We start from the raw sequence: 23,163 nt of genomic DNA on the forward strand, positions 1-23,163 counted from the left end.
ATCATTATCAAAGCATCTGTGTGCCTCCGTCAACTATGTTGAATATTTATTTTAGCATGTTTAAATATAAAATGTGGTAAGTGGTACAACCATCTGTGAAAATACTTCCCCACCCACCTCTTTATGTAATATGAAATGCATCCTAATTTTACATATTTTGCACAAATATGCCCATCATCAGATTTAATATCAAGTTCAACGTCCATCAGCCATATTTATTTGGAGCTATTAAAAGGTGCAATGTTTAAATTTACAGTATACCTCAATGAAATGACAGAGCAATTGAAGCGATATTCTTTAGGGATAGCAAAAACTCTGGCATGATCTCGTAAGAAAAACAATCACATTATGGTCTTGAGGGAAGGTTTGCTAGAGGAAGGAATGTAATTTCAAGTTAATCAGAGGATTGAATCTTTTCATCATATTTGCTCATTCTCCTCAGTTTCCTAAAAAAGCTCCGTTGCCTCTCGTTATTTTCAGCCAAAGGCGGTACGGCAGCTTAGAAATACAGTTTCAGAGCCACTGCAAAATAAAATGTCTTATTTTTAAAACATCACTGATAAATCAATCTGTATGTCTGTGAAAATTGACATTTTCAATGATCAAAGATGGTATGTATTTATTCCTCATACATAAAATAACTGACATTACTTACACATCAGTGTGAAAAAGAAATGTCTACATAAAGGACCTGGATCCACGGCCCCAAAAGCAAAGTAATGTTTGGTTTCTTTAGCATTGAGTTTATCCCCCAAATACACATGACTTCTACAAGACAAGAGATTTCCCCTGCATGAATTTCACAGCTGCAATGCAAATAAAGATTACATTATACATAAAAGATACATTATACAAATTGCACTTTTAAGGCCACATTTCAAGCTTTAATAGGACTGACCAAAAACTCAAATCAGTAGCGAGAGAGAGAAACCCAAAAAATAGTAACAAATCCTTCAAACAGAGTGTACACATTAGAAAATCATCTTTCGGAATGTCCCAAATAAACAGAACTAAATATCAATACAAGCATCAGCATTACAAAGGCTCTGTTAACTTGACATATAAAACACAAAAATGTACATTACAAAAACTGAGAAAAATTATTTAAATATATTAATCTAATTAAAAAGAAAATTCTAAACTTTTCCTATAGGAAAGGAATTGTACAAATCTCTAGCTGAACTAAAATCAACCATGCACTGCATAGTGAGTGCATGCACACACTTCACAGATCACCATAAATGGAGCGGAAACAGGCGCCGGTTGGTCTGAGTCATACACTTTCCCCTCACACACGGGTTCCTGAAGCCCTTACCGTACCACATTTACAACAAACAATAATCTATGGCAGTGCAAAAACACAAAAATCTACAGAAAAAAATATAAAGGACATTCTCAAAGTTCAAGTGTTGCAAACTAAATCTAGCATGCATTACAAGACAATGTAAATACATCCCTTTCAAAAGAATTGCTTTACAGATAGTGAAAGCGATGTAAACACAATCTGTGAGGACATGTTTGTGCTCCAGAAGACTGAAATAAGACTTCAAGAGGTCCCTTTATTGAGTAGAGGCCACTCATGGTCAAGATGAAACAGGCAGCTTCAAATGTTCCTTGCAAACCTGCAGAAAGTCAAGAACGGCCAAGGTCAAGAATTCTATGCAACATCATTTCAATAAAATAAGAACTGAATTAGTACAGGCAAATACATGCATATGATTAATCTAATCATTTGGGGGCCATACGGATAAGCAGATTATTTTCATTCTAATAGCCCAGCAGAATAGTGGCTCATTCCGTCTTGTCCATAGCAGTCACTTTTTTGTTCCATTAAAAAGGACAGAATAACTGCTTGACATTCACTGCTAGGCAAAACTTTGACAGATATATTTGAACATAAACGCCTATCTATTTATTTATTTATTTATTTGCTTGCTTGCTTATTTACTTATTTGCAGAATGAAATACTTTATGTAACTGAATTATGGAAAACATTTTAAGCTTTCTAGCTAACAAATCATTACTGTAGCTTGAAAAATGAAAACGTTATACATGTACTTACATAACCTTAATATAAACAGCTGTATATACATATATTCAGCTGAACATGGGAAAAACCCACAAAAGCTCAGAGGTCACCTGGTCTTTTTCTTTTATTGTTTCAATGAAACTATGCAGCTATGTAAATGTGTGAATAGTGGCATATAGTAGTTTGTGTCTACACCTGTTGCTAAAAAGAGTAGCATCTTTGAAATGTTTGTGTACAATGAGATTACCTTGAGCACATTGTATGAGATTGCTATGGGTCAATTTCTTCATCGGCCTCTGAGACTGGAGGCTCTCTGATTGAGATGGGTAAGGCATCTGTTCCCAGAAGCCCTCTGCGCAAGACATACGGACAAGCAGGACCACTGGGAATATCAGCAAATCCTGTAGTGTCCATATGAGAGAGACAGAGAGAGAAAGGGAAAGAGAGACAGAGAGAGAGAGAGAGAGAGAGAGACTCATCATCCAAGCTGTCAAGTTAAGCTGCATTGAAGAATCTGTTAAGACTGATTGGCACATATGACTGAAAGAACTGAGCACAGCCGCCCACACCTTTCATGACAACCTCAGGAAGGCCGTAGGGTTCATATTCTGTCTCATCATATGCTGCAGACATGCGACTACGGTTGCGCCTAATTCTCTCGGCCAGGTGAGCTGGATTGGCTGGGATAGGGAACGAGCCGGAAAGCAGGAGCTTTTCGGTCTCTGATGCAAGGGTAGGAGAGAAGGGAGGTGATTCATCACTCTGTTCCTCGTCTTTCTCAGGCTGCATAGTCTGTTCTCCATGGGTCTGGGTGGTGGCATGTAGGACAACTGGTCTCTGCTGGGGGCCTCCAAAGTCCGTGACAACCTCTCTGTTGCACTCTTCTGTCTGAGTGCACACACTCTTAACTTCTTTAGCACCTGCTTTGTCTATACTACCAGTTACCTCTGAAATTTCTTGCTGGTCCACAGCATTATTCTCTCTTAGAACAAAGTTAGTAGTTTGACTGCCTCGAGCTGGAGAGGGTTCATGTTCTTGCTTTGTTGTGTTTCTTTGAGCTTTACCACTGTGTGTGGAAATCACTCCATCATCCTGCACCAGACTAGACATATAATAATCTTTCCTCTCTGCTGATTCTGTATCATGCTTGGGATCTATAACTTTGGTCTGTATTCTATTTTCTGCTAAACCATCTTCTCTGCTTTCTGGGCTGAAAGTGATTTCACATGTCTGGTTTCCAGGTAGCTGATCCCTGCACTGTCCCATTTGTTTGTTCTGATCGTTACTATCGTTCTGATAAGCTGCATCGATCTTGGGATAATTTTCCATTTCAGAAGACAAGTCTATAAATGCACTCATGGTTTTAATCTCTGATTTTGGGTGATCATTTATTAAACTGTTGTCATCAGCAATCAATTCCTGTAGAGAGAGAAAATAAACTAAATAAGGCAAAAGCACAGGAAAATGGAAATTATTACATTTCTATACAATAGCAACAATTTAAAACACACATGAAGAAAGACTAAAAAATTTTTTTTACTGTTGCCGTGATAATTGGTGGCAAGTCCTCTGTGCTCTTGTCTGATGAGGTCTGATGATCTCTTTGGTGGACTGCATTAGCTGGTTCAGAATAACCCATGGGCTGGAAAAGTCCTCCATGTTGCACCATGCTACTGGAACAAGAGCTCATTTTAATGTGCAGTCAGAAACACTGTGCACCTACAATATATCAAACTCCAAACACACAGAACACACTTGCCTCAAGTACCCTTATACTTGTAATTATATGTTGTAAATAACCGTACTCTACATGTCACAGGCTCTCATCATTATTTTGTACTTCTCTATAACAAATGCCAAACACACTTGGACCATGAGTACCTGCTTTGCTTGGTGTGGCGTTGTAGTGCTGAACTGCTGCATGAGAGGACTAGCTGTTCCTCTCGCACTAGGACGATAGGGCGGCTGTTGCTTTTCTGATCCAGGGTCTCCTCAGGGGTCGAGGCAGACAGTCTCCAAAGCTGCAGCTCTTCAGCTTGGTCTCTGTTCTTCTCAGAAAGAAGCTGAAGTTCACTCTGCAAAGCCTGCAGCTGAGAAAGAGGAATGAACATTTAAAAAAACATTTACACCAAAATATCTCAGATGTGATATTAAAACTGTAGGAGACTAAAGTGTTGTGTAAAGATCAAGCCCACTGTTGGCTCAGATTGTGTCCTAGAAAATGTTCTGGTTGTGAACAAGGCCAATTTAAAACCATTATTTCCAAGTTAACATCAGATAACGATTTGAAATTTTCACTGTATATAATTTTCACTGTATGATAATGCAATAAAAAAATATTTATTTGTATTAGTTAGTATCACAGTATTAAGAGAATATTGTTCTTACTTCCTAGAAACATATTTCTGAAAATGACTTACCATAAAATCTTATACATCTTCAGTATATAAACGTTTAAACTGACGTCATATGCGGAGAGATATGCATGACAGAAAGACAACCCATGGAGCCAAAAACAAAATCTAACAAACAGGCAGTGCGCAGAGCTGCTTAGCCAATGATAGGTAATGGTTTTGTTTAGTTTTGAGCAGCAATGTTACGTTCTACTAAGCCAAGTGAGATAAAGTTACAAACATGTTAGAATTGGCAGTAGAGGTAGCAATGAAACAACTGTGCACTTCAACTGTGGGCAAAACACAGGATTACACTGTGATCAGATGTGTAAAGAGGAGCACAGAGCAGATATTATTTAATTAGGTTCTCATAAGGAAATGTACTGTACTATTGAATTTTTTCAACAATTGAGTAAAAAATTGCAACAATAAATGGGTTATGGAAATCACAATTTTTATTTAGTTATTTACCTTTAAGAAAAACAAGTACTAAAAGGTATTTGGTATAAAAGATAAACCAAACCTAAGAATAAATACCTGTTCATGAAGAGTGTGAACATGTGTTGATGAGGTGCATGTCTCATTTTCACTCTGCTCGTGTTCATTTCCATATTTTGGCTCACCGTCGACAAAACCTCCACCAACTACAACCTTCTCCTCCCGATCTGTAACTGACACACTCTCTTCCTTTGTGTTTTTCAAATCATTAGACTCATCTTGTTTTAAATGTGATTCTGAAAAACATGGTTCACCGTCAAGTTGCTTAATTAGTTTTAATTCCAGTTGTTCGTGTTCTTGCAGGAAGGACAGGACATCCTGTTTTGACACTTCCTGCAGCTGCAAAGTCAGTTGGTCATGTTTGGCCTTCAGCTCACACAGCTCATTCTGTGCTTCATGCAGTCTGTTTATTACCATTTTTAGGGTGCTTGTTTTATCTGTGGTATGTTCCAGAAGCTTTTGTAAATATTCAGGTAGTTCTTTAGTTTCTGTGAAACTGGATTCAACAGAGCTTAGTGTTTTCTCTGTATTATTCTCAATTGCAGGGCCATTGTCTTGTTGAGCAGCAGTAAGTACTTCAGGTAGTTCCTCTGCAAGAATATTTTCAGTATAGTGGACAGAACCTCTTCTATGAACATCTGGGGATGTTGGCGTCACATGTTCTGTAGTGGTCAAGGTCACAGGACTCCTAATTGTAGTATCTGAAGCAGCGGAGACATTACCATGCTGATTATCTCCAACTTCAACATGTGTAATGGACTGCTCACCAGATTGTAGTGCTTTGTTATTCACAGTCTGAAAAGATTCGTGTTCATCCACTTCATGGGCATTTAGAGTAGTAGTGCTAATAGCCAAATCACAAGATGGCTCTCCTAAAACTTCAGCAGATATCTCAACACCTGAGGTCATGCTGTTGACCATCTCAGTCATCCGTTTATCTGCCTTGACAGAGGCAAGCTCCTTCTGACACCTCTGCAGTTCCTCTCCTTGCCTCTGGAGGGCACTGTCTCTTTGTTGTAGTTCCCTTAAAAGGCCTTCAATGTGTTTGCTCTGATTCTCAAATGCTAGTGTTAGCTGCTGGGTCTGACTAGTCACCTGGTGATGAAGGGCCTCCAATTTCTTTTGCAACTTTTTCGCTCTATCCGCTTCCCTGTCTCTCTGTACTCGCATACGTTCCACCTCCAAAATCAAAATTGTAGTGTTGTCCAAGTTCATCCCTTCTGTGGTCTTTGCGTGATCCTCCAGATTCCCTGGTGAAGTGCAGTCCTGTTCTACTGAAGAGTGTTCCCCAGGTATTGTCCCAGTTCCACATTCTGTAATCCGGGCTGATTCTGGTTCCTTGGAGAACATGGCGTTCTGAAGGTTCACTGACTCACAAAATAAAATTTTATCACTGAAAAATGATGGTAGCTCATTTTCTAATACTGTACCATCATCTGTGGTGTTTGGTTGGTTTCCAAGCTGCAGATAGGTTAAAGGCATATTAGTCTTTACATTTTTGTCCTCCACTGTGACAGAACTTTGTAGATGGTCCAACTCCGCTTGAAGTTTTGCAATCTTTAGTCCTTCCACTTCATAAGTATTTCGTAGTTTCTTCTCCTCCTCCTCTCGCTCCCTCTCCCTCTCCTCACGTTCATGCAAAAGCTCAGAATGAAGCACCTCTAGCTCCTTGCGCATTTTTTCCAGCTCTTGTTCAAGATGTTCCTCCTTTTGTTCCATTTGAGCCAAGGCCTCTTTCAGTTTGACGGTCTCCTCTTTAGCTTCTTCCCCTCGTCTCTCACCTTCCACTTTTTTTTCTTCAGCCTCCTTCTCCAAAGTGGTAACCACTTCCCTGAGTCTTGCACTCTCCTTCCTCTCTTGTTCCAGCTGTGCCTCCAGTTTGCTTTCTTTCTCTTTAAGCTCCTGGGCTTTCGTGCGATGTTGCTCTGCCTGACTTGAGTGCTTTTTGCTTAGTTGCTTCAGTTTGGTTCTTGCCTCAGCTTCTGCCCGCCTTTGAGACTCAAGGTCATCCAGACGTTGATCTAACTCCCGCTTAATGTCCCTGAGCTCATCCCGGAGAGCTGAATTCTCCTTCTTTAAAGCCACAATAGAAGATGAGTCCTGTTTCTGTCCCTGATTTGAAGAGCTTGACTTTTGGTTTCCTGGATCACAGGGGATATCATCTTTAAAAATCCGCTCACTGATTGAATCAGACATGCAGGAGTCTGTGTCTGTATCTTCTATTCCTGTGTCTTGTTCGGTAATGGAACTCTCTATCTCTGCCTCACTAGACCTTTCTGCTCTACACCAATTCCCTTCTTGGATGCTCACTATGGGGGAGACCTCAGAGCCAAACTCGCTGATACGTTCCGAGTCAATCCCCTCACCAGGTTCCCTCTCAGAAGGATAGGTTATGAGCCCTGGCCTGTCTGATATTTTTGGTTTCTCAGTTTTTAGTGTTCTCTTTCTCTGGGTTGACTGTTGGTGAGGTGGAGAATAACTGGAATAAGTGGACAGAACAGAACTGAAACTGTCCCCAGCAACAGGACGAGAGACCACTTGTGGAGGAGGAGCTGCAAGTTGTGCTAAATGGGTGACACACAGAGAAAAATATGTGGTAAAAATCCTCTATAGATGTACCACTGACAGGTAACATGAATAACATTATTTTGTCACAATTCCAATAGCCAAGTGGTGGGATATATTAGGCATTGAGTGAGGAACAAATCTTGAAGATATGGTGGAAGCAGAAAAACAGGGCAATGGCCAAAATTGTGATTGCTAGACGACTGGACAAATGTTTCTCTAAAACAGTAAGTCTTGTGGGCTGTTGCCAATATTGTTAGTAAAGGGATCCAAGAAAAGACAAATGGTGAACCGGAAACAGGGTGATGGGCACAAAAGGCTCATTAATAGTGGGGACATTAATGCAAGGATAATGCACCCTGCTACGCTGCAAACACTTTCAAAGGGGTCAAGATTTGGGGTCCAAAATTTGCCGATCTTAATGTGACTGAGCAGCTGTGAAATGTGCTGAACAAACAAATCCAATCCTTAGAGGCCTCAGTTTACAACTTACAGGGCTGAACAGATCTGCTGCTAATGTCCTAGTACCTGCTAACACAACACCGTTAGAGGTAATCGGTTCATGCCTAGCTGGGTCAGAGCTGTTTTGGCAATACCGAAACATTCGTTTTTTGGTTGTTTTTTTTATTGTTACGGTTTTACGGTGTGTGTCACATATTTAAAGATTTACATTTACATTCATTTTGGCAGACACCCTTATACAGAATGACTCACATTTATCTCATTTATACAACTGAGCAATTGATGGTTAAGGGGAGCAGTGGAGGCTTGGTGAATTTGACCAACACCTTACCCACTGAGTTACCACACATTAATCACTACCACAGATGTGTTTCTGTGTTTATGTGGCAGGAAAATCCCACTTTTGTCTCTTCTTTACCTTGTAGCTCTTTAATGAGTTTCAGTGCTTCAGCTAACTCCTCAGTAAGTCTCTTCACCTCTGCCTCCAGGCTTTGGCCTTTCTTCTTCAACTGTTCCACTGAAACGCTCAGTCCTTCATTTTCCTTTAGTGACTCCTACAGGCCAGAATGGGAGGTGCATTAGAACAGAACAGCAAACAGTCTCATCAGTGCTGACAGACTTAATGTTTATTGTCGTGTTCTGTGGATGCAATTAATATTTAATTAGTGTATTCATCCTATGAACTGTCTAATCATAGCAAAGAGGTCAAGACTGGCCTTGCCAACAAAATAAAATTAAAATAGTCATATGACTAAAAAGGGAAAAAAAAATGCAAAAGCTCATTTTTAAAATTTACAATGTGAGAAAATGTGCAAGCAAAGGTGCACACACACAGCAATAAAGCAGAGTAGTATTATGGAATAATAACATTACTATACTGTGTAAAACAAAAGAGAAACTGCAGCCTTGCTTTTGCATTTACATTCCAAGACACTTTGCATTTATCACCTCACCCTGCACAGAAAATCCAAATTATACAAGACAGAGCTCCTACAGTGTATGTTGAGTTTTTAGGTGATCTTGACGGATAGAGCTGCTAATTATCTAGTAACTAGTAAATGCTGCCAGATCATTAATAGCACTGTAACTTTAGCACCGGATTTAATTGTAGCTCGGGGTTAAAGAAGTCATGAAAAGCATATCAGGGTTTAAATTACAATCATTCATTTAAACCATGTGCTTCACAATATTGCTATTTTTATATAGTCCATGTGAATAATTATAGCAAAAAAAAAAACAAAAAAAAACACTGCTGTAAGAGCTGCACTGCTGCCATTTAGCTCTTACCCAAACAATTTTAAGAAGGTCATAAGAAAAAATGCTAGCACCTGTGTATTTGCTATATGTACAATATGTACCATACCGTGAGTTTTGCCTGTGTACGAGTCTCTCGCTTTTGGCTCTCTGTTAGATCACTCTGTGTGCTCTTTAGCTTGCCCTGCACTTCCTCCAAGTCCCTCTCTAGAGCTTGCTTCTGAAGAGCCAGCTAGAGAGACGGTGAGAGAGAGACGGTGAGAGAGAGAGAGACAGAGACAGAGAGACAAAGAGCTGACATTTAGAGAAAAAAGGAAGTGAAGCAATCCTATATACCAATATGTGTTGGTTACCCAAATCTGCAGGTTGCTTTGGTAAACATCATTTAATACATCAAATGTAAATAAATAAGGGTGAGGACACTGCTGATAAAGAAAAGGCAGGATTGAGGCAAAGACAGGTTTTAGGGGGATGGGTGTGGGTGTGTAAATTATTCATGAGGGCAATTATGATTACTGTAACAAACACAATCCATATGTTAACCACAACAAATATGGTGCATCCATACTGAAGGCTATAACATGATAACCATGGTTCATGGGTTCAGTGGCCTACAAATAGATCCACTATAAGCCATACAGCATGAGTAATGTCACGCCATGCATTAGCAGGAACAATATCCAGATTATTAGTGCAGATCACACACAGTACATTTTTAGTTGATATGCAACAAATAATGGTGGCGTGAGTCAAAGGCAAAATATCCCCATATAACTGAAGCACAGTTTATATTTTTCTTGTACTACAACATTCTTATAAAAGACTTAAATTTACTTAGAGTAAAGTATTTATTTATACTCATAATTTGCATGATATAATGTAGAACATCTGTGGACAAGTTAGCTCTCATTACCCCTTAGAGCAGCTATAAACAGTTGTTCCCTTACCACACTTCCTCTTTTTTCCCCCCAAATTGTCAGGTGCCCTCTTTTTTTTAACCACTGAGTAAAAAGAAATCCCTAACATTATACACTCCTTTCATAAACATTAAAGAAAGCTTTTTTTAAATTATGTTTTTGAAATGAGTTTTATATAATTATTATGATAAGAAATGTTTAATTTATAATTAAAATAATTATTTTTAATTTCGTGGCACATTCACCTTACAAATGATTGAGATGGTATAATAAAATGATCATTTGTAAGCACTAGTGAATGTGCTGGCTGTAATGGAAATTACTATTGTCTGGGCTGTGCTGATATACAAAATGAATCAATATTGAGAATAAAAACTTTCATATGATATGTCAATAATAGACACTTGTGTACACATACACAGCTGAATAGCATTCAAAGATACAAGCCTGTGTGCCTACTGCCTGCAAGCTATAAAATGAAGCCTTGTGTGTGGATGTGAAAGCAGAATGAACTTTGAGCAGAGATATATAAAGCTGTATAATATGTTGGATAACAAGGGAAGTTACTAGTCTAGGAGGCAGTATTTTATTTTGATTAATGTATTCATTACGTAAAAAGTGTTTTACATAATATAAACACATGTAGCATTCTACACAATGGCCAATTCATAGTATGTGCATATATTTTAGAGAGATTAGATTAGATTCATAGTGTTTGCTTTAGATTACTTCCAGAAAGGACTCTTTGTCTAACTAGCTATCTGTCAGAATTCCGGGACTGATGTTCTCTTGCTAAGCAAACAAAGATGAAAACTAAACTAAACTAAATACACGGGTCCTTGAGCTGAAAGACGATATTCTGTTACTGGCATCAATATGGTGCCATATCTAATGCATATCTCTTGTGCTTCACTTAATGACCCCTTCATCAAGCTTATGGACCTCAATGCATCCAGAATTTATGAATGCATTACTATGGAGAGAAATAGAGAAACCACACAGACAGTACAACACTGACCTTGACTCAAGGGCCTTCTGTCAAAAAGCCAAGAGGAAGAGAAGAAAAAGGAGAGAATGAAAGAATGGGGGAAAAAAGTGTGAGAAAGTAAGATAGCATATGAAACCAAAGAGGTGACATTAGTGCATTGACCTGTGGAACACATACTATAACTCCCAGTAAAGTAAAAGAGAGGGATGGGGAGAAAAGAGAGAGTATCTGGTTCCAGGGATAAGTGACATGGAAAAAGTAGCACACTGTTACAAATACATTCATCTTACAAATTGTTTTCTATAAGAGGCTTGTTTCAGTTTAATCACAAATGCTCTGTAGCTTGTGCTCTGTAGATTTGACCAAAGAATACTGTAGTGATTAGGGCATGTATGCTGTGCAGTATGAATATATGGAACATACTTTATCGTATTGCGACTGTAGTGTGTTGTGTTGTGTCCTGGCTTGCTGGATATCTTGGTTGAGTTTGTTAGTCTCCTGTTGATGCTGCTTCTCCATAGACTGCCTCTCTCTTTGCAGCTCCAACAGCTCCTATATAAACGTAAGACTAAATATTAGCCATCCAAACCTCCAAACCTATTCAACTGCAAGGCTCATTTTGACAAAGATTTAATGTTAGGATTATGCAATTAATGTTATGTCCATACCATATCACTGGTTTGGTTGTGCGTATGCTTAAATAGCAGAGTGTGTGGTTCCGTAAAGTCTGCTGAGTTTTTCCTTTGTTAAATACAGATTTAACTTAAAAAAGATTTAACTTAAAAAAGATCTAACTTAAACTTGAACTGGCAGCTGGAAATTAAGGTGGTGTGTTTGAAAGCAGGTAATCACCTGAATCTTGTGAAAGGACACATGCTAACATGCTTTACATTCAGCTCCAAAATTACAGAGAGTCTCCATGGTAAGAACACATTTCGACCGAAGATTCAACAGGACCAAATTACACACAAGGAAGCTATAGGCGATTTAATTAGCACTTTTATGAGAAAGGCCTTCATAAAGCAGAAATGCAACATCAAACAAGCTCGTCTTCTCATTAATGTTAGATAATGGAAACCCAGAACACAGGAGTACTCACTCTCTGATGCTCTCTCTCCATTTCTTTCCTGCGCTGCTCGGCATTGCAGCGGCTGGTCTCTGCATTCTGCCTCTGACACTTCAGCTCCTCCTGTAGCTGCTTCACCCGCTGTTCGGCTGACTGAGTCTATGTATAAACGTACACACTTTTATTCTCTACATTGCATACAAAAGCAAGAATGCTTTATAATCCATATAAGTCCACACCAGCAGGGATAATTATGCCGCATTAGGCAGAAAGCATATTCAATTATACTTGTAAAGATTATGTGGTGCATGGTGGATTGTGTGCAAAACACATTAACAAACCAAAATCACATTAGCAAATCAGAAAATGCAGTCCTTTGGGAGTCCTTTTGTCTTATTTTTTTATTTGTCAATGTGTTTTACACTTACAGACTACCGTAGATGTGCCTCACAATAATTTCAACTTGGAAATACATCATCTGGGTCATGACTGATCAGATCAGTCTGATCAGTCATAGCTTAGAAAGAAAACTGCAGGCTTTAGTAATGTGTGAGGATATTGTGGTAACATCTGACATGATTCATGTTGCAGCTCTATGCAATAAAGTAGCAATAGTTGTGAAAAAACTTTTAAAAAACTGTACGCTGTATATTAACATAGCTTTAGGGACATGAGATCATATATGCTTGGCAGCTAAGCACGAGTCCTATGAGCTTTTGTGTGCACTTACTCACCCTGTCCCCCTCCTGTGCGATGCGCGTGTGTGCACGGGCTAACTCATCTCTGGAGCGTGTCAGATTCTGCTCGTTCAAGTTGAGATCTTTCTGAGCTTGAACAAGACGGGACTCGGACTCCCTGCAGCGCTCTTTTTCCAGCTGCAGCTCCTGTGTCATCCCAGAGACACGTACACGCAGCCCTGAGAGAGAGAGCAAGAGAGAGACAGGTATACGTAAATAATTGTGCTCAATGAATTAGTCCTGGCATTCCCTGGGACACAGCAAGTTTCAGTGGAAGAGCGAAAAAAACAGATTAGCTCAGCAATGACTACACACACCTATTTAACAATGGACACTTTTCATACACTCACCACTAAACAGACAATACTATGTACCTTTAGACTCATACATTCATTAATCTCTCTCAACCATTCAGCACACACACACACACAAATTCCATGAAGACAACAGCCAACCACAGCTCAGTGAATTGTATGAGAAAGGACTTTCCTGTCTAGTTTTCTTCCGGCCAATCCTCTAACGATGAAAGAGTAATATATAATTTACAAAGACACGATAACCCACGGTAACAGTAATCCAGAATGTCCATCTCAATCGTGAGATGAACAAGACAATTATAGTACAAGAAGCATCTTGTGACATTTTAAAAATAGCTCTGTGATACAACAAGCATGTAGTTCCTGTCTGCCTTGCATGGAAGAAACCGCTAACTTTAGTAATAATGGTCAAAAGTAAAACACACCCTGACATGGTTCACTGATTATCAGTCAAACAACAACAAATAATAATCGACAAAGAATATCTTTTATAATAACCGAGAGACACAGTGAACTCTTGAGCCTAAAGCATTATTATTCAATCAGTATTCTATTCATGGAAAATTAATAAATGTTACTAAAATTAAATCACTGCTATTATCAATAGATATTCATATCTCCTCAATGTATACACCTCAAGATTTCATCAACACTTTCCAAATACATCAACATACTGATACTTGTATATAGTGTAACTGGGTCTGATACATACTTTTCCATACCGTATACTTCAGTTTCATAAAAAGTCCCTTACCATCTATCTCTTTCCTCAGCGCTTCCTCAATCCCATCATCCCGGGCACCAGTGTCAGTGATGACCTCACTGCATGTGAAGGTGGAGGATATGTGGGTGGATGCTGCTTTACCCCTGGGAGCGGACCTTGTGTCATCCCGTTCCCACGGAAACACAGAAGATTTGGGACGAGCCTCAGATTGGCTAACTTTGCGCCTGATGGGTGGCGATGTTGTGTGTAGTTGCTGAGGAAACGGAGATGAAACAGCGTTCCCTGAAATCGTGGTGCTATCTCCAAAAATGAGTTGTTGCTAGAGAGACAGAAAAAAAGAAAACACCCTTTAATTCTATAAACTATGTTCAGTAAGAAAATCAAATTAAGCATCCAAAAACAGCACCCAAGTAGCCAACAAAACCCATCAGGTACTAATTATGTGTAAAGTGTTTGGAGAAACTCACTCGGACTTTGCTAACGTCCTCTCCTCTGAGACTGCTCTTACCTGAAGGTGCAAAAAAAATAAATTAATTAAAAATTGTGACATGCCAAACTAGGCAGTGTTTTAAAACCTTTTGGACTAAGTAATTGTGAAATTTCTGAACAATGCCTTTTTTTCTCTTGTGGTAGAGGTTCTCTAGATTATAAGAAAGGTTGCAAAGAGAATGGACAATCACAAATAAAGGGCTAAGAGGAAACACAGAGAGCAACAACAAAAGAGAAAAAACAAGAGAGAATGAGGAACATAGAGCAGGATACCGCTCTGGTCCCAGGGTGAGTTCATGTTCCAGCAGGGTGTGGAAAACAACACGGAGTCCCCAGAGACTCTCTCCTTTTGCAGCTTTTCCAACTCTGCCTCAAGCCTGATGGATGGAGAGAAACAAAGAAAGCAAAAGAAAGAAGCTTTAAATAATTAAGAACCTCCATCTAAATTAGCAAATGGGCAAATTGCTTTTATTATATATTCACTTCTGGTCTTTCGCCTTCCTACAAATAAACACAGAAGCCAAAATAGTACCAAAACTGATGCATATGTTAAAACATTTTGTGATTTTTCATCACAGCTTGGATTCAGAACCTGGGAGCTCGAGACTGCTGTTATTTTATTGCCCTAAAATGGTGTTGTCCAGGTGTGAACAGTACAGAGAGTCTTAATAATTGTGAGGAACTAAACAAGGAAGTTTAAAACCTTCTATTTCTTATTTTACAGTAAGTGTAACTGGATGTACAGCTCTGTAGCTTCTTTATAGTTTAACTCTATGGTTCAAACTGGTAAAAACATGGGTTAGTTCATTGGTTTCCTGCACCAGACACCATGTCATGGAATTGAAATAACAAATAAGCTGTTTGGGTTTTCAGCCAAGCCCTCAGCCTGTTGACACAGCTGACAACCTGAAACATACTTTGTGCTAGTTACAGTGTGCATGCGTCTTCAATGCGGTCACCACAAACAGTGTTTATCCGTTTGACTCACCGTTTAACCTCCTGACTGAGGTTCTGCACCTGTTTTCTTGTCGAGTCCAGCTGGCCCTCTAGAGTGCACCCCTGAGCCACTTTGGCCTGCAGCTCCTGAGTCAGGCGATCTCTTGCTCGTGCTTCTCCCTGGACCTGCTCTCGTACTCCTACCAGCTCCCTCTGAACTGCTCCCAGTTCTGCTCGTGCCTCCTCATACTGAGACAGGGTGAAAACAACAGACTCAAAATATACTCATTTGTACAGGATGCCTTAACATTCCATAGCATAAGTCCCATTTCACACTCAAAGTCATTTGTATGTTGGGCAAAGTAAAATAGTAAAAAGTGCTTCTTCTGTGTCTTCACTCTATTTAAACAATTATAAGAGGAGGGCGTTAATACCTGTGACTTAAAAGCACAACATATCTTGCTATATCTATAATTATAGCTATTGAAACGCATACTTGTGTGTTACTAAAACAAACTGACACACAAAGGTGGGGTCAGAATACATTTTGCAATATTCTGGCAGCTGCCTAAAACCCAAGCCATGTAAAGAGGAGACAAAAACCATGCTAAACGCCAATATTTAACCAATCAGGACAAGGAGGTGTCTTATTTGCCTGTAGCCTCTGAACGCTCTCCTCCCATATTAGCATTCAATCTAGCCTCTGTGCATTGAAGTGTTTATAATAGTGTAGACAATAGCTCTGACAATAGTACGTACTGCTCTATTATAGAACACTATAGACAATTTTAAAATCGCATGCAATGCATGTCTCAGGACTAACCAAAGGAAACCCCCAGATCATGGGGAGAAGTTCAAGCTCTGCACAGACAGGGAACATACTGGAACCCCCAACCCCAGAGGTGCGAGGCAAACCTGTTAACCACTTATCCACCATGCCCCCCTCAGGTATGAAATTTTGTTCATTAATAAATGTGAAATTTTAATTGTTGGCAAATTGCTATAATATAAGAGTAATTAGACACTTTATGAACGTGTTCTTGAAAAATTGAATTTCAGAGTGGTTACCATGGCAATGATTATTTTCCTACAACAGCTTGTCAAGAGCAAGATTGCAAAGATACTGTAAACCAATATCATTGAATGATGCAAACAGACCTTTTTCTTCTGTTTGTGTAGTGCAGCTTCTGAGTTGTCCAGCTGAAGCTGTCTCTGCTGTTTCTCTCGAATCAGTTTCTCATTGTACACTTGAAGCTCCTGAACTTTCTTCAGGACCAGGCCAGAAAGCCCTAAGGTCCAGTCCTCCGCAGCCCAGCTCATTGTAACATGCACATCAATGAACACAGTAGGAGTAGTACCATTTACCGAGATACACTGGAGAAAAGGATGATCATGCTCTGTTCTGCAAAATGGCAAATAAATAAATAAATACTCAGAAATAAAGCACAAGTGAGCAAGAATGTAAAATATGCCAGACAAACCTATATTGTAGGATTAATAACTGCACTCGGCAGCAAACCTGTACTCTGCCTCAGGAAAATAATTATGTCCCTACTTGCTACCAACTACAGTAACAGGTGACAGGTGACTTAACACATCATGTAGATTTATGCTGGTTTAGCTGGATGTCTGAGTGTGTTTATATTTTTAAGTAAGTTCTCATGGAAACACGCTCAAGGGAATTGCATAACAGGCAATAAACAACACAAAGGGTACTAGAAAATAACGCACCAACTGCTTTCATTTATACTAAATCGCTCCAAGGTGTCGAATGAAGGTTATATTCATTTAAGGAAAGGTGTTAAACAACAGGAATGTAGAAAATCAGGAGCTTCACTTCAGATCCATCTGGCAACCTTTGATCGTCCTGATTAGCAAAACAAAGACATGGTTTATAACCATGACACCAAATGGCACAAGAAATCACCATAAAGCTGGCTTGGGAACATCCCAACCGTTGATCACTATTTATTTGATAAACTTGCTGCACGACTTCAGCTAATTTTGATTCCAAGCTTAACTGAACCTAACACGGGTAATGACGTTAGCGCTATTGCTAACGAAGCAGCTAATAATAGAGCGCGCACACGCACACACACACACACACACACACACACACACACACACACACACACACACACACACACACACACACACACACATCTGCTTCTATACAGAAGATATTATGACAGTCGCGAGAAAAAAGCAGTGAATGCAAAAAACTAAAAGCTAGACCTGATGCTAACCGGTTAGCAAATGACCAAAACAAACAAGTCACTCAAATAGAAAAATTACGGTTATATTTAAACAGCTGATAGGTTAGCAAGCTAGCACAAGTTATAGTGGCATCACTTACCGCCTCTACTGAGATTTGTAAATCTCCATAGCTTATTTCAGACGTTTAAATTAGTAGTTAGTGACTGATGGAGCTATGGAATTATTACAGAAATAACACTGTTGTAAACCGAGATAACATAATATAACAAACGAACAGCACGCGCTCATCGTGTCTCGTGCCGCGCTTCGTGAACCCTCATTTGACATGAGGTGGAGTGAGTGACGTAAAAGGGGCGGGGAAAGAAGCTTATACTTCAGATTTTAACCCCAAGAGGGCAGAACACAACTATAATAATATCTGAAAAAACACTGCACTTGGTCAAACGGTCATAATTCCTGTTATATTGAGTAATATAACGAATAGGTCAAATATGAACCAAAGATATATTTCCTTGCATATATTTTCTTGAATGCAGCTCAACCAGAGGTAAAGTTGTAGCATTACAATTCTGTATTTTTTCTAGGCAAATATAATAATATCGTTCAAATAAAGAGATAACGAGGCTCATGTGTGAATGCCATGAGTGACAGAGACTCAAACATGTATATAGATTTACAGTGAGAGATGAATTATGATTTTTATTAGAAGCATCACACACCTGATGCTTTTTGATTATGATTATGATTATTATTATTTTTTTACATCAGTGAGGAAATAATCAATGATTCATTCAGTTAGTTCTGTTGTTAACATTAACAACATTTATTTTGTTTATTTTTCTTTATATTTTGCCTGCTGTTATGTAAAGGTGCCGGAGCATTACATACATTTAAACAGCCAGAATCTGATTATTGAATCTGACATATTTCTAAAAAAAAAAAAAAAAAAAAAAAAAAAAAAACAATTTAACAATTCCTATTGTATCAAAGCATCTTTACGGAAGTATGGAAACAGAAGAGGGATTAAATAAATAAATAAATAAATAAATAAATAACACTTAAAAGGAAAAAAAAGGATAAATATAAATAAATGAATTTATACAATTAAAATGTAAAATTAATTTTAAAAAATTAACTTAAAATTGAAGATAGTATATATCTATCCCTATCCCTAACGAGCAAGCCAGAAGCGACGGCGGCAAGGAAAAACTCCCTGAGATTATATGAGGAAGGAACCTTTGAGAGGAACCAGGCTCAGAAGGGAACCCATCCTCATATTGATTACATTCTACAGTAAATAGTGTAAATGTAAATACTGTCCTTTCTACAACAGTTTATAATTGTTCAACCGAGAGCTCCTGAGGAACTAATGGGTCATCATAAACTCGCTATGCTATGGCATGTACAGTAACCATCTAAAAAACAGATCAAATCATGAGACATTGTGAGGTTTCATGCTTTAAGCAGACTGTTAGCTAATTACTCAACCTGATGTTTCTTTACTCCTCATTGGTTGGCTCCCCCTCTAGTTCACACAAGGACAATGTCGGATGAGAGATCATTCTTAACAATTCACTATCACTGATGTGTGCAGTGCAGGATTGAGTACATCAGGCTCTAGGGATGCTGGGGATTATTATTATTTTTATTTTTATTTTTTTTAAAAATGGGTTTGGGTTGAAATGCCCTTCAGCCATAAATATTTGACTCAACAGAAACATTGAGGCATGCTTAAAAGACAGTTAAAAATACATTTTATATCTTCTATTCTGTAAATTTGAACCAACAAACACAAATGGGTGTGTCTGATAAAATGTTCCTTACTGGGAGGTGTCCACTGTCTACCAACTGATAGAAAAGATAGAAAAGTCTTCTTGTGTGGTTCCCCTGTGGAGATCATTGCACTGCATCCAAATCCAATCAGAGAAGTCTAGTGTCTTTATTCCCTCTCCAAAAGTCTAAAAAACCTTTCAGACAATATCATGTATAAGATACCAACTAGCCTGTTATTGAGTCTCCATGTACTTTGTATGTTGGACCGTCATCGGTTTGCACTTTTTGTAAATCACTTTTGATATGAGCATCTGCCACACAAACAGTTCATTACCTCCTATAATCTCTAAATGTAAAGAGAAAACAGACACATAAATGCATTTTGACCAAACTGCTTAGACCTGAACAGAAATGATAATAAATGATGCATCCTTAATTTTAAAAGTCTGTTATTTTAATTATGAATTATTATAGTCATATATATTGTTACAATGATTACCTACATAGCTTGTACAGATTAATTGTGTTGAATGTAGATGTATACCAATTTTCAGGCTGTAATAAACATTAGCACTGGAAGCATGTGCTTCCTGACACGTGTGGCACGTAACTGCTATATAATCCCAGTTAATACAAACTAAGAATAAAGCCTTGTTAGTGCTGAGCTGAGTGGAAACTCTTGTAGTGTTCATCATACATTCATAGTCTGCCAGACATATCTGAATATCATGCACAGTCTACACATCCGTAAAAATAATAACTGTTGGCTTGGAGTAACAAATCTTTCTTGAAGATGATAAATCCAACAATATTTAAATAACTGTTACAACTATACTGTTTAAGGTAAAAAATTTCACATCGGGCCTTTTGCTTTAAATATTTATTTGAATTTATTTAATATTCATTTGGAAACTGATCTGATTTGAATTACCGCAGCACTGATGTGCACAATATAACATCATTTTACCCATTTCAACTGCAACTATACAGTGTTATATGTGTGTTGTATCTGCACTCACACAAACACAAGTACACCTTGCCAGATAGGCTTATCAGGTTGGTAAGACATGTCAATCACTATTTCTGCGGGATTACTCTCTTATGCAAAGTGATTATGCTATATACCAGAGAGGCCGTGTTGCTGAGAACTTATGGGTATGCATGAAAACTTGGATACATGTTTACATAGTCTGCAAAACATTTCTGTGTTACTTGATAATGTGCATGTGCCCCTGATTAGAAAACCCGGATTGCTGAAAAACTGGAGTCAATCTACAATCTAGGAGAAGAAAAACAACTATTGGAAAGGTAAGGGCTAATGTGCAGTAACTCATTAATCATGCTAGAATGTAAGACTAAAATGGAGGGACCTACAGTATATAGGGACATAATACTTAGGGAGATAATACAAAGAAATCAAAGATAGCTTTGAATAGCAATATCTCTTCTTTTCTTTCAGATGTTCCCCTGGTCTGCTATGTTCTCGCTGGAGCCAAAGGTGCCTGGCCAGCGCACTCCAGAGGAGCTGGTCACTAACACCCTGATGCTCGAACTGGGTGCCATGGTGAAGCGTACTGAGCGTATCTGTTTGGAGAGGGCCAGTGAGGTGCGTCGCCGTCGCAGCTCCTCATCCTTACCAGACTACAGCTGGTTGGCTGGGCCTCAACCCCACATACCCTACAAGCTCACGCCTAGAGACGTCCTAGACTTGCAGGAGCTCTGCTCACGGATCCCACCTCCACAGTGTGGCCCTCTCATTGTCAGGTAGGTAGAGGTAGACCATGAACCAGTCATCATTTGGTAGGTTGTACTGTAGTAGGGTAAGTAAAGTTAACTAACAGCTGTACTTGAAAATATATCAGTACTTCAGTTCCAGGCTGGGTGGAGGGCTTAAGAAAGTTTAATAGTCTGTTGAGATAAAGAATAAAGTGTCTGAAATGTCTATATTATAATCTATAAAAATGTCTATATTATAGTCTATAATCATCAAAAAGGTAGACTCATGCATTGTTTGCAATTCATCAGATCATATTTCATTGATTTATTTTTCCACTCTTTTGTAAAATTGTGAAAAACAACTGTTTAGTAGCTCAAAGTAGTTTAAAGCAAAGCTCTACTGAATATTGCATTATATTGAGTTGCGTTTGTGTTTTCTTTTGGCCCTTATTACATACTTGTTATTTCCATTATATATATATAGCAAGCTTTTACGTTAACAAATATATACTGGGAGCCTAGTTAAATCATATTTATTACAGTTCAATACCGTGTGGGATATATACTTCTGCATTACAACTAGTAATGTTATTTTTATCATATTATGCAAGGTTAATAATAAAGGTTATACATTGTTTATTGTCTGATTTATGATTGTTATGATTCTCAGGTTTCGTAATTTAGTGTCTGAGCTTGAGCCAGAAGTGCATGAGGTCCCTCAGCTCTTCCGCTCAGTGCTGAGAGCCTGTCTGGATGAGGAGCATGCTGATGAAGAGCTACAGGGGCGTGCAGCTCGTTGGGAGAAGCGGCGCAGTAAGAGCCTTTCATTTGTCACCTTCCGATCCAAGTTCCGTGTACTTAGCCGTGGCATGGGCAGTTTTGGCGGCTCACGTAGCAACCTGCAGGAGGAAAACACATGGTCAGAGGAGGAAGAAGAAGAAGGTGCAGAGCAGGCAACATCAGCAGCGCCACGACAGAGAAGAGGGAGAAGCCACAGCATGCCAGAAATTATCCCCACAGAGGGGTCTGCTTGAGGCTGCAAAGTGAGGAGCAAGGAGATTTAGAACAGGGAAATATGAAGAGGAAGAGGGAAAGATGGAGATATGAAAAACAAGTAGAATGACAAAATGTGTACAAGAGCTTGTCTTACATTGTTATTCACACATGTATGTATACCAAAGATAAAAAGTTGAGACCTTTTGCTACGTTCACACATACAGCAGTTTTATCACTACATGTTACCAGACATTTTTAAAATGCAGCTTCAAGTAGGGGTATCTACTACTTGTTGCTGTAGTAACATTCATCAATAGACGGTACATCTTGCGTTCCACTTCCAAGAAAACAAATCAGTTTTCTTGCCACTAAAACGAAACATTCTAGATGGAGAGCGTTTGTATATAAAATTCACCAATTGTATATATGCATCCTATCACATGAGATGAAGGTGCAGCAGTGAGCTCTACTGTCTACACCCCTATTGGTAATTGCTGCACCAAGTTGCTCCATATTTTCATGAACTTAAAATTTTCTCGCCTTTTTCTGCATAACTGGGCACACCTACATCTAATCGCTAACAGTCACTGTCACTCATGTTGCTCTAAGTCGCCAGCTTTCACTGAAAATGAATGATCTCCAGTCGCTTTTCACTGTTTGTATGAACGTAGCATCAGTCTAGTGTCTTGTTGAATTTTTTTGAGTTTTGAAGATTTGTTGTAAATAATTTCCAAAGTTTCAGATTAATAAACCTGCTTATACTACAGCACAGTTTCTCAAATCTGATTAATCAGAAAGTGTTTAATAAGTCTGAAAGCAGTTCCTGCTGCAGGGCTAATCACAGGTTTAGATGAATGTGCTCATTCTAATATATTACATATGTTAATTATTAGAATTATTATTATGTTTTTCAGAGGGATTAGTTTGGCAGTTACTCCACATTATCTAAGCCTGAAATAATAAATGGATGATGTTATTGGAAACTTTAGGCTACATCACACCACCCTGTTGTTTTTCCCTCACTGTGTATTGTAGTAAATGTGTTAATGTTAAGAAGCAAACAAATCAAAACAACCACAAACATGT

The 23,163-nt window shown here is 38.7% G+C and overlaps 2 protein-coding genes across 5 annotated transcripts; one reads left to right on the plus strand and one right to left on the minus strand.

Moving 5' to 3' along the window:
- Positions 1–602: 602 nt before the first annotated feature.
- On the minus strand, positions 603–17,870 carry si:dkeyp-115e12.6 (centromere protein F). Of its 2 annotated transcripts, none has more exons than XM_027135601.2 (17): positions 17,732–17,870; positions 16,534–16,777; positions 15,428–15,624; positions 14,713–14,816; positions 14,418–14,458; positions 13,981–14,269; positions 12,907–13,088; positions 12,206–12,331; positions 11,530–11,658; positions 9,311–9,433; positions 8,366–8,501; positions 4,960–7,484; positions 3,911–4,119; positions 3,570–3,699; positions 2,599–3,448; positions 2,277–2,430; positions 603–1,622 (listed from the first exon to the last, which is right to left on the minus strand). In XM_027135601.2, exons 2-16 carry the CDS (start codon positions 16,693–16,695, stop codon positions 2,300–2,302), a joined length of 5,334 nt encoding a protein of 1,777 aa, XP_026991402.2. In that variant the 5' UTR covers positions 16,696–16,777; positions 17,732–17,870; the 3' UTR covers positions 603–1,622; positions 2,277–2,299. The 2 variants fall into 2 exon arrangements, with proteins under 2 accessions (XP_026991402.2, XP_026991401.2); XM_027135600.2 differs by having other exon boundaries at positions 3,570–3,702.
- On the plus strand, positions 15,673–22,843 carry zgc:162144 (RD3 domain-containing protein). Of its 3 annotated transcripts, none has more exons than XM_047802306.1 (4): positions 15,673–16,323; positions 20,606–20,673; positions 20,825–21,129; positions 21,752–22,843. In XM_047802306.1, exons 3-4 carry the CDS (start codon positions 20,825–20,827, stop codon positions 22,113–22,115), a joined length of 669 nt encoding a protein of 222 aa, XP_047658262.1. In that variant the 5' UTR covers positions 15,673–16,323; positions 20,606–20,673; the 3' UTR covers positions 22,116–22,843. The 3 variants fall into 3 exon arrangements, with proteins under 3 accessions (XP_047658262.1, XP_026991403.1, XP_047658263.1); XM_027135602.2 differs by lacking the exon at positions 15,673–16,323 and adding an exon at positions 18,011–18,139; XM_047802307.1 differs by lacking the exon at positions 15,673–16,323 and having other exon boundaries at positions 18,865–20,673.
- Positions 22,844–23,163: the final 320 nt, after the last annotated feature.

This window comes from Tachysurus fulvidraco, chromosome 17, assembly GCF_022655615.1.
Source record: "Tachysurus fulvidraco isolate hzauxx_2018 chromosome 17, HZAU_PFXX_2.0, whole genome shotgun sequence".
Lineage (NCBI taxonomy): Eukaryota > Metazoa > Chordata > Actinopteri > Siluriformes > Bagridae > Tachysurus > Tachysurus fulvidraco.